The 12,794-nt window shown below is 27.1% G+C and overlaps 1 protein-coding gene across 1 annotated transcript; it reads right to left on the bottom strand.

The window, feature by feature from the left end:
- Nucleotides 1-582: 582 nt before the first annotated feature.
- LOC124917602 (beta-glucosidase 12-like) lies at nt 583-3,165 on the bottom strand. The gene is made up of 11 exons (XM_047457995.1): nt 3,008-3,165; nt 2,846-2,915; nt 2,695-2,753; nt 2,531-2,606; nt 2,262-2,427; nt 1,800-2,171; nt 1,499-1,719; nt 1,376-1,407; nt 1,155-1,257; nt 959-1,067; nt 583-874 (listed from the first exon to the last, which is right to left on the bottom strand). Exons 1-11 carry the CDS (start codon nt 3,158-3,160, stop codon nt 709-711), a joined length of 1,527 nt encoding a protein of 508 aa, XP_047313951.1. The 5' UTR covers nt 3,161-3,165; the 3' UTR covers nt 583-708.
- Nucleotides 3,166-12,794: the final 9,629 nt, after the last annotated feature.

Raw genomic sequence — 12,794 nt, forward strand, 5'->3', positions numbered from 1 at the left:
GTTTTTCAATTTCTTGACAGTATATGTAGATGGTCAGTTATCACATTATAGAATATTTTTCGGCGTTGTTTACCGACCATCTATGAATGACAATTTTCATTGCCGCTCAAAATATTTGATAGAGATTTTTTCAACATCGTTTGATTGGTTAGTTCAGCTTGCTCTACTTTATCACTCATCGTTACGAATCTTTGGAGTCATCTTTAAAAAAAAAAAAAAGTTCGTTATTAAAAATTTTAATTATTATAAATATGTTATTTTATTTAGTATCTTGATTTTTGTTTAGTTACTTTTTATTCTATTGACATTATTTTATAATTTAATTTATAATATTTAACTCTTTTTTAATTAATGAAAAATATTTTTATTTAAAAAAAAAAATTAAACAAATATATAAGTTGTCAGAGTGTAGTGTTATTACTAAAATATATATATATAATAAAATGATAATTAATGTAAATTTGACCAATGCAACTCAAAATAAAGTATTCAACCACAAATATCAATACATTATTTATTACAATACATAAAAAAGCACCATTTTATTTTTTTTACTAACAATTAAAAGAACATATCCCAAACTTATTCACTTTGTTACATGTTTAATAAATTATCAACACACACTTAAAGACATGGTCAATGAAAGAATATTGTACATCACCATCTTCCCTTCCCATTAATTTATTTATTCATAATTTGTACTTTTAATCACTCAAGAAATTTCTTAAACCATAAGGCTGAATGTTTCGGATATCTTTTCAATCCGTTTTTGAAGTCCACGAAATATAGCCCAAATCGAATTGTATAACCTGAGTTCCATTCGAAGTCATCGAATAACGACCATGCAAAGAATCCCTTCACATTTGCACCATCTCTACATTAAAAACAAAATTATGAGTGTTTTCCTTTTTAATCGAACATGTTTTGTGTAACTAAAAAAATGATATATATTACTTACTCAATCGCTTTCTTTACATAGAAAAGATGACTACTATAGAAGGCAATCCTCTTGGTGTCGTCTAGAGCTTGTTCGAGCGGAAGTGTGGCATTATTTGGATCGTCCATTCCTAAATAGGTACCCGACAAAAGTTAAAAATAACCCGTAACAATTCTTTAAAAAAAATAAAATCTCAACACATTAGTTAATTAATTACCATTTTCAGTGATGTACATAACCGGATTGTTATATTTTTTCTTAATGTACAAAATCATATCCCATATGCCTTTTGGATATACAAAGAGCCAACTAGATGCAGCCTGCAAGTAATTACATGCATAAATTAAAATCTTACATTATAACATGCAATTAATTCATGATTTTTTAAATTTAAACCAATATAACAACTTGTATAAATACAATTAATTTATTTATTACCGGAGAGCCAATGAGTTTTCCGTCTCGACTAGCTAGAAAAGTTAAAAGTAATGTGTTAGTTAGTTACACACAATTAAATAATCGAACTTAAATAAACAATTTAATTACGACCGAATAACTTACTAGTTAAATTTACTTGAGAATCGGTAAGATAACTAATATTCACATTATTAGATTGATCAGGTGCATAAGAAGCGTAATTTGTCGTATAATAGTTCAATCCAAGGAAATCGAACGATCCTTTGAGCATCTTAGATTGTTCTTTCGTGAACTTTGGAAGTCTATCTCCAACAAGAAGACGCATAGAGTGTGGATAATCCCCGTTCGTTATTGGATCCATAAACCTAAATATTTTAAAATAATATATAAAGTAATTAATATCGCCAACTAATATGAAAAACCTATAGTTTCCTTATTTTATTACCATCCGAACTCGAAATCAATTGATCGGAATGCAGCCTCGAGGTCTAACTTCGTCTTGGAAAATGGCACTGCCCATTGACTCTCGAGTGTTATTCCAATCTTTCCATTTTGATATTTCTGATATTTATCTCTATATAATTTTATTCCCGATGCATGAGCTAGAAGTAGATTGTGTGAAACCAAATAAGGCTCGGTTCCAGAATCTCCACCCGAACAATTTAATTGAGTCCACGAAGAACAACGACCCGGAGCGAGCATTCCATTGGTGTAACCGCCAAAGCTGAAAGTTCGTGGTTCATTCAAAGTAAACCAATGTTTTACTCTATCTCCAAATTCCTTGAAGCAAATATTTATGAAGTCTAGATAGTCATCCCTATAATGCACAATTAAGAACAAAATTATTATTTGAAAACATATCCTATTTTGAAAAATATAAAATAAATAGCTCGAGTTAATTACTTACACAATCTTAGGGCTCAAGAAACCGCCGTATTCATCTTCAAGGGCTTGAGGAACATCCCAATGGAACAAAGTCACATACGGTTTTAAACCATTAGCGAGGATTTCGTTAATGAGGTTGTTATAAAAATCGATGCCTTGTTGGTTAACACCATCACTTTGCTTTCCGCCTAAAATTTTACAACACAACCATCCATTAGAACACTACAATTTGGTAATATATATAATGATATCAAAAATTTAATTGAACTATAAGCAAGATGATAATCTTACTAGGTATTATCCTAGGCCATGCAATTGAGAATCTAAAAGCATCTATGCCCATTTCCTTCATTAATTGCACATCACCCTAAAAAATAGATTAAATAAAGTTTATGAGCGTTGTTTACATGATTTCATCGATCAATAAGATAATTTAACAAAAATCTTGTTATGACCTTATAACGATGGTAGAAGTCAACCGCCACGTCTCCATTACTTCCATCTGCTATTCTCTCTGTTATTGCACATTCGCATATATATCACAATTTTCCGTAAATAAAAATAATAGTAGAATGTAAGAATTAACATGTGTATTTATATATATACCTGGATGTTTATGAGTATATGTATCCCATATGCTTGGACCCTTCCCCCCTTCACTTGCAGCTCCTTCATACTTTTTCATTAAAAAACACATTAGAGAATATTGAAACATGTGACATGTAAAAATAGATTAAATCGTTAACATGAATATTATGTATATAGTACCTGATAAGATGATGACCCAGCTCCGAAAATAAAGCCAGGAGGAAAGCTACCACGATTAAGTACTACTGTGCTATTATGGTCCGTGGTGGCGTTACAACAAATTGCTAAAAGAGCGACTATTAGAGTTATCTTTGTAAGATCTTTAAATGCCATGTTCATGTTTTGTTGTTGTTGATCTTTTAAGAATATAGAGATGTTTATAACTTGAGAGATATCATTTGCCATCCATTTATATAGCATGGTATATGTACAATAATCTTGACTTTTGATCTAGTCTTATGAACTATATATCTCACATGACATATTTATCTTGTTTAAGACGGACCTTTATATTGAATAGTATTTGTTTTGTGACTATTGACAATATCATGTTGTTATTATTATAACATCATTCTTTTTTGTGGGACTGATTAAAATAAGTCATAATAAATAATTAAATAGTAGGTCTTCTACCACTAAATTGATTAGAATAATAGATCATGTAGTGCTCTTTTTTAAACATGTTTAAAATAAAGTTAGATAATATCAATTTCTTTTAATAGGTTATATTTGGACGTTGGTCTCTTTGACGAGTTTAGATAATGTTTTCGGTATTTTATTGTTTTTTTCTTTTACTTAATTCCTTTTGTTTTGGCTTTTGTTGTTACATTTTATTTTGAATTTGCCTTAATCCGATTGTTTTATAATATTGTTTCACAAATAATAATAAAAAATGACCCAGTTAAAGAAATTTTAAGTATACAATGATTTTAAATTAAAAGATGAGATCTAATTAAACACTTAAGTTCACGGGTTTGATCCAAATAACATCGTGTTAAGTTACAAGAAAAGAAAATCAAATCCAATAATGATTTTGGTCAAATTTTGCAATTTTAATAAATTTGAGGAGTAATTCAATCCCTTACAACAAGTTTAAGGGTTTATTAACTAGGTCATATTTCCCTTCTCTTCATAATTCTTCCATATGGTCAACTTCTTGACCATAATAACTAACTGTCTTCACTCTCAACCGCCAGTCTCTTCAACAAGTTTAAGGATACTATTTTAATGAAATTTGTTTAGAAAACATGTGCATATTTAGAATAATGAATAAATTTAATTTAAGATATATGTGGATTTTGCATATTTAAAAGAATATTCAAATCAAATAATTATACACACGTAACCAGTTATCCAAAGTTAGTCAATCCCAAAACCAAGATATAATCGAATCTATGCATTTAGAATAGCTTAAAGTGTTAAGAGTTTGTATTTAAGAGATTAATTGTCACCTATTCAATTCTTACTTAAAAACAATTTAAGTTGAAGAAAGCCATAAAACACTAAACATTATTTATTCACTTCATTTTAATTTCATAGGCTTTAAATGGATCAAATAAGATGTGTTGATTTTTTTTTATACATGTATAATATTTAAACATTGTATAGATGATTGAATAAAAACATGTATTATAATATGACTATATGACTTCATGTTTAAAATTATAACTATTATAAGTCTCTTTTGGTGGCTAATCTATAAGATTGAGTGTGAGGACTAAATTCCTATTATCTTATCCCACAAATAAGAATTGTGTTCTTATCTTTTTAAGATTAATTAACGATTCATTCAAATATCATCAACTCATTCCAATCAACCTTTAAAATACATAAATAAGAAGCACATAATGAATAATGAGAAATTAAAACTTTGAATTTTGTCTTGCCCTAAATGGAATGATTGTTAAGTAAATGTTTTGAATGTTTGTAGGATGAAATTTATTATGTTGAATCTTCTTGTCATGAACTTTCATATTTAAATATTAAGGACTAGAGAAATATATCAAGAATTTTTTTTTTAGCTCAAAAGTATGTTGACCCATTTGAAACAGTTTATTTTATATATATATATATATATATTTTAAATTAGATGTATACTTATTTTTCATCCTCAATTATCCAATCTTAGGTCAAGAAGATTCATTGCTATAGTGTTGCTTTTGTATTTATTCATTTTTTTTTATATATTTTGTGATATTCTTTATTTTGTTGGTATTTTGTTATTTATACATTAATTTTTTTTAATGTAGAATACTGGCATAACTCCATAATCTTGTACCCATTTAGGACCGACATGAGGTAAACCCATAGAGTTCATGGAGGATTAAGACAGTTCACTCCCAGAAGCCAGCAGCTCATTTAATAAAATAAAGAAAATATTACTAGTTTTTTAAGCATAAACAGATCTCGCCTAATTATAATTTTTATTTTTATTAATTTTTTTAGTTGTCCAAATTTACGTTGTTTTAAGTTGGGACAGCCTAAAAATCGAAAGACACTGGTTCAACTTAAGTCATTTTAAGTGAGAATTAAAACGGTAATATTTGTTATTTTAAGAACCACTTCTATCAATTAAGTTAATTTAGTGAGGTTATGAATATGTAATCATTTGTGTTTGAAGTAATGAAATAGTCACATTTGAAGCAAATAAAAAATGAATGTAAAAAAAATAACTAATTATTATAACATCATTCTTTTTGTGGGGCTGATTAAGATTAGTCATAATGAATAATTAAATAGTAGGTCTTCTACCACTAAATTGAGTGCTTTTTTTTAAACATGTGTAATAGAAAGTTAGCTATTATCATATCTTTAATTGGTTATAGTGTGGATCTCTTTGATGAGTTTAGATTGTCTTGAGAATTTGAGTTGCCTAAGCCAAAACTAAAAACAAAAATCATATTTTTTTAAGTTAAAATAGTGATATTTTATGTTTTATTAAATGAATATAATAAATTTATATTATTTTGAATAAAATGAACATAATTTAGTTGGTTAAATGATATGGTAACACATACAGTGATTTAGGAATCAAACATTGTTGGTGCTATAATTTTTTATTTTTCTGATTTTGGGTGCCATTATGGGAGGGCCTTAAGTGGCCGCCTAGTTCAGCTTACCCTAGGATCGACCCTAATTTAGATCATTATAGTTTTTGACAATGAAAGCATGTTTTCAGTATTCTATTGTTGTTTTGTTACTTAGTTCATTTTGTTTTGATTTTTGTTGTTATATTTTATGTTGAATTTTTGACTAACGATGTTGTCTTAAACCGATTGTTTTTGTAATAAAATGAAGTTGTTTCACAAAATTTAATAATAATAAATAACCTACCTAAAGTAATTTTAAGTAAACAACGCTGGAAAGATTGAGATCTAAACGTTTAAGTTCACGATTTTATTCGAATCAGAACGTCTTAATGTTTTCATTTACTTGTCATAAAGATAACATGTTAAGGGAGGAAACCCAAAAATGTTTTGTTTAAAGGATTAAACATCTTATAATTAATTTTACAATTTTGCAAGGATTGTAAAATTATGGTGTAAATAACCAAATAAAAACATATATATACGTACAAGACAAGACAAGAGAAACAAATCCAATAATGATTTGGGTAAAATTTTGCAATTTTAATAAATTTGAAGAGTAACTCAATCCCTTACAACAAGTTTAAGGGTTTACTAATTAGGTCATACTTCCCTTCTCTTCATAATTCTCTCCCAATAGTCAACTTCTTGACCATAATAACCAACTGTTCTCACTCAACCGACAGTCTCCCTAATACAAGTTCGAACATATGCACAATTAATGGTAAAACGAACCATTTTATTATGAAACAAAATATTACGAATTTAATAGGTTGAAACTGCTGTCTCACCTCATATCCCAATGTATGTCTCATTCTTCATAAACATTTTAAACTCTCTTGATAAAAAGTTTTCTCTCTATATAATTTTAAAATGTTTTTGAAGAATTTGACATATATTAGGACATGGTGTGGAACAACAGATGGTCCGACCCGCCCGTTGAAACCGGACATAAATGTGGATTGTGCAAATCAAACTTTTTCATTCACTCCATATTAATTCTTCATAGGCTTAATGATCATATAAGATGTGTTGACTTTTTTAATATATACATTTTTGTTTATTATATATTATATTTAAATATTGTAAAGTAATCTTGATTGAATAATATATAATATGACTATATGACTTCTGATGTTTAAAATTATAAGAATACGACGATGTTGTGCTTGAGTGTGGGGGACTAATTTCCCATGATCCTATCCCACAAGCAAGGATTGTTTTTTTAGAATAATTAACTATATATTCATTCAAATATCATCAAATCATTCCAATCAACCTTTAAAATACATAAATATCCTTCTTCTATGACAACTAGGGGGTTTTATTACATGGATTTTATAGGTCGAGAATTGGTTAAAAAACGCTAAGGGGCATTAATCATAATGAATAACGGGAAATTAAAACTTGATTGTTAAGTAAAGGTTTTGAATGTTTGATATAAAGGTATGTGAAAATTTTATTATAAATTAGATGAATAGTTATTTTTCATCCTCAATTATCCAATCTTAGGTCGAAGATTCATTGCTATAGTGTTGCTTTTGTATCTAATATTTTTTTATATGTTTAGTGATTTTGTTTATTTAGTTGTTACTTATGTATTTTTTTTTTATGTAGGAGCCTAGTATAACTCCGAATTATGTGTACTTTTTATCCACTTATGACCCGTCTTGGATAAGGCATCAAACCCACCTGTAGTTCAAGATGAAAAGTTAAACTTATTATTTGATTATGTGTTCTAATCTCATCAAAAATTTATATTTTTATCATTTTTTTTAGTTGTCCAAATATACATGGTTCTAGGTGGGACGGGCTAAAAGTCCAGGCTGTCCTTTACCTATTTCAACTTAAAACGTTTTAAATAGGAATCGAAATAATAACATTTATTCTTCTAAGAACCACTTTTGTCACCAAGTTAAATGTATCTGTTCTTATAATATGTAATCATTTATGTTTGAAGGAATGAAATAATCACGTTTGAAGCAAATAAAAAATGAATGTAAAAAAATAATTATAATTTTCTTCTTATTTACATCTATGAAATATGATTATCCCATTTTAGGAGAGGATCCAAATTATGCCACATATGAAACATAAAAGTTTGCCAAGGGCCCAAACTTATGCAGTCAAAACTCAAAACAATGAACATTCAGTAGAAGAAACAAACCGTGTATTTTTTATTCATCAAGCCCATGGCTATTTAAATTTGTTTGACCCATAATAAAGCAAGAATTGGATGAAATGACCTAATAATAACATCATTCTAGGAAATGATCTAGGCTCGATAAAATTTACAAAAATAATTCTTTCGGACGAAAATATTACATCGCGTCACGCGACACATCATCACGTGACGCGAAGAGATGGTCTGATAATGTTTGCAAAAATGATATTGCATGACGCGATAATGTTTGCAGAAATGACATCGCATGACACGACACACCAATTAGTGTCATGCGACACATAAAGATGTTATTTTTGCAAACATTATCGCGTTATGCGAGGTCATTTTTTTGCAAACATTATCAGGTCATCTATTCGCGTCGAGTCACTCGAATGGATATGTTAGTCTTTAGAAGGTCATTTCCCAATAAAAAAAATGTAATTATTAAAGTTATTTTTGACAAATTTCCCTAATAAAGTGGATTTGTAATCCAAATGTGGATGTTTTGTGTATTGTCTGCGAGGACTTGTCTGATTATAGTATCAATAAATTATAATTTTGTTTTGAAAAAAATAAGGTTAAAAAACATTGCTGTAAATAAGCATTTGTGACATCATTAGCAAGAGATAAAAGTGGTAACATTTGCCCATGTTAAAATAAAGTAATTTCTAAGTCAAACTCACCATTATTGAAAATCTCTTGATCACTCTTGAAAAATCCATACATGGTCTTAGATATCTCGGGCATAATTACTCATTCTCTTTTGATAATACATTAACAAATCTTGTTGCAAATTTAGTTACAATTATCTTTGGACTTGTAGTCCTAACTCCTAACTCCTAAAGACTTCGCGAAAAATATCAATGAAATGTAAGATGGATGATATTTAGGTTTTGATAAAAAGGTATATAAAGGTAAAAACAAAATTGAATTTTATGATAATTTGATGTATTACAAAAGTAGAAAAAAAATTAATTGGTGATTTTTTAGTCTTTTTAAATGTGCGAATAAATTTATATTGGAAGGGCATGCATGAATCATGGTCAGAGTATTATTTCTCAGCTAAATTTTCCATTTTCTTGAATACTATCTCAAGTTGGCCTTACTTTTATGTTTTATTTAGAACACAACTTGATCTTAATTAAGTCCCATTGTACTAGTTGCAAATATATACATTAATTATATATATATATATATATATATATATATATATATATATATATATATATATATAATAATAAATAAAATTACTAAAGTCAACTTAACTTAAGTAACCAGAGTCATGTCTAATTGTCTAATAGATAAAATGTTATCAAATTAATTCTTACTTAAAAAGTAGTAAATGTCATAACTTAAAAATTGTATTAATTTCTCACTCACTAAGCTCGACTGCTTGAGTGCTAAAATTTATTATAGAATTATGTTAGTTTATTAACTTAAAACACAATAATAATCGAAAGAGTCAGTTAAATTTCACTAACAAATTAAAAAAAATAATTATTTTTCACTTTTAATTAAAATATTGTACATAATAGATTTTGGTTATCATAACAAATTGAATAGTTTTGTGATCTTGTAGGGTAAATTAATTATAAATTATATATAGCCCATGGTTTCTTCCATTGACAAATTTTTTTCTTCATTCAACAAATTGACTATAGAATTATGTTAGTTATTATTTATTTAATTAAATTAATTAATAAAATTAATTTTGTAGGTATAATTTTGTTATAGTGTTATTTATTTATTATTAGTTTTTAATTAGTTTTATATTTAAGTATATAAGTTTTTAAATTGGTTAGGTATAAATAATAATAATAATAATAATAATATATAACTATTATTTTTTCAAAATAAACTCTTACGATTTCAAAATAAAGTCTACATTTTACGAGTTTACAATTGGTTAACGATTTTACGTTAATTCTCGATTTTGTCAGCCTTAAATGTCATAACAAATAGATGATTCAAAAATCACGCCTTAAATACACTAAACTCTAATGCACAAATGGATATTCAAAAATCACGCCTTAAATTAAAGTAAAAGTAAAAGTGATGACTATAGAATTATGTTAGTTTATTAACTTTAAAAAAAATAATTAAAATATTGTACAAAAAATAATTAAAATATTGTACAAAGTGGTGTTGGTTACCTTAACAAATTGAATAGTTTTGTGATCTAATTATAATATATATATATAGCCCATGGTTTCTTTCATTGACAATTTTTTTTCTTCATTCAACCATTGACTATAGAATTATGTTAGCTTATAATATATATATATATATATATATATATATATATATATATAGTGATTGAGATTAATAAATTTTATTTGATAATATATAATTGAGATTAAATTATTTTTTTCTATTAGCTAATTGGGATTCAGTAATAAATTCTTGTGATCTAACTAGCAATTTGATACAATTCCAAATTTAATTTCACACTTTTATACAAAAACAAGTAACAACATTAATATAAAATTGAAAATGTGTGGATCAAATCTAACCAAGTATTAGTTTTTGAAAATGAAGCACAAGATTGTTGGTGTTGTTAAAGGTCATTCAATATTCGAAATCTTTTATGAATTTGTTATTACACTTTAAAAAAAATATTAAAAAAATTATAATATAATTAAGTTGGAAAGTTTGTTGGCAACGTCGGATGGTGATGTCTTCTTTAGTTGTAATCTCTAGATCTCTCGTTATTACTACTACTAGAAGACAAAAAAAGAAGAATGGAAGATGAGAATGAATAATTTACATTTTTTAATAACTTTCATTTTATTTTATTTTAATTTCAAAATTCTGTCACGGATGAGATTTTTCTAAAAATATCCATAGAAAATTATGGGAGAATTTCTGGAAAAAAAAATCAACTAAACTAATATGTATAATATAAATAATCTAATAAATTAAATATTTATTTTTAATATACAAAATAATTAAATATAAATATATAGTAATGAAATCATAAAAATACACGAGTCATACGTAAATAATAATAATGAATAAAAATATTTTGAGTACACTTTATTTTCCAAAATAAACATTTTAGTCTGTATTTACAAAAATAACTAAAAAGTATATATATTTATTTTTAGCCGGCTAATTTTTTATAATTGACATGAGTATGTTAGTTTATTTCTTCGTTACAAACTATAATTAAACAATAAGATATTTTATTTTATTTTTTGAATTATAGAGAACTAATATGACATATTACAGTCGGCCAATGATTCCCGCTTTCATTTAAAGTATTTTCAGTAAAAATTGAAGTCTTAATATTTTAATCTTTTAAGTCGACTATTTTTATTTTGTAACAGAACTAAAAATTTATTAATTTTAAATAAGCAAGACAAAAAATTATTGAAATTCACAATTATAATCCAATATAATTTCGTCATCATCCACGAAATAACAAAGCAATGAACTAATTTAATACTGAAAATTTGACCATTTTTTTAATATTTATTAAACACAAGATAAAATGTTTATTTTTTAAAATATATTTTTATTTAATATATTATATATAAGAGAAATGATTGGGAGATAGAATTAGGGATGTTCAATATTTGGTCTGAACCGAATATCCGACAGAATTTGTATTCATCAAATTCGAATTACATTTTCGGTTTTCGAATCGAATTTTAAACTGATTCGAATTCAAATACGGTTTTCGGTTTGGTTTTCGAGTTTAGGTTTCAACTCGAAAACCAAACCTTAAACCGAATTCATTTTTATCATAGAATATGGGAGAGGAAATGACGTTGAACTCAATCTAAAAAAAATAACAAATTTTCTCTCTTTTATCTCTCTCTCCTCACCCTTTATCTTTTTTTCAACTAACTAGTGATGTGTGATTAGGGATGTAAATGAGCCGAGCCGAGCCGAACAGTATCATGCTCGAGCTCGGCTCGTCTAGTATATATTCGGGCTCGAGCTCGGCTTGAGCTCGTTTTGAGCTTTTACAATCGAGCTCGAGCTCGACTCGTATGGATTTATTTGAGCTCACAAGCCGGCTCGTTTAAAGTTCATTTAGAAAGCTCGTTAAGAGCTCGTTTATAAATTGAACAATAAAATGAATGCAACATTAAAATTATAATTATAAATATAATCGTGTAATAATATTAATTATTATAATATATATTTATATATTACTATTTTTTTTAATAATTTACAAATTATATTTAAACAATATTATAATCGAACGTGTTCGTGAGCCTATAAACGAACTTGTTCACGAGCCTATAAGTGAGCCTATAAACGAACATGTTCATGAGCTTACGAGCCGAATATCGAGAAGTTCAAGCTCGACTCGTTAAGACTAACAAACGAGCTCGAACGAGCTTTTTGTCGAGCCGAGATTCAAATAGCTCGCGAGTAGCTCGGTTCATTTACATCCCTATGTGTGATACATTTTTTCTTCCAAATTTCCTCCCCTACCACTACAATTTTTTTCTTTTTCTTATTTTAACAAAATAAAAAAAAATTTAATAATAATTATTTTCATACAAAATAAATAAATAAACCGCCAACTGACTGAAAAAAAAAAAGAAAAAAAAATGGAAGCTCAACTAAAGTTCAGAGGAGAGAGAATGGTAGAAGGAAGAAGAGAGAAAGAAGAATTAGGTATCTTACATTCTTACTTGATAGTGTTATTTCTTCGTTTCTTGTTCAAGAATCTTCAATTATTATTTAATTTCATTCATCG

Source organism: Impatiens glandulifera, chromosome 1 (assembly GCF_907164915.1).
Source record: "Impatiens glandulifera chromosome 1, dImpGla2.1, whole genome shotgun sequence".
In the NCBI taxonomy this organism is placed as follows: Eukaryota; Viridiplantae; Streptophyta; class Magnoliopsida; order Ericales; family Balsaminaceae; genus Impatiens; species Impatiens glandulifera.

Excerpts from the sequence above, each read along its gene's own strand:
- LOC124917602 (XM_047457995.1), bottom strand. The coding sequence starts at position 3,160 with ATGGCATTTAAAGATCTTACAAAGATAACTCTAATAGTCGCTCTTTTA. Across the intron at positions 2,428-2,530 it reads ATGGCCTAGGATAATACCTA|GCGGAAAGCAAAGTGATGGT; the intron begins GTAAGATTATCA and ends GTAAAATTTTAG. Across the intron at positions 1,408-1,498 it reads TTCTCAAGTAAATTTAACTA|CTAGTCGAGACGGAAAACTC; the intron begins GTAAGTTATTCG and ends TAACTTTTCTAG.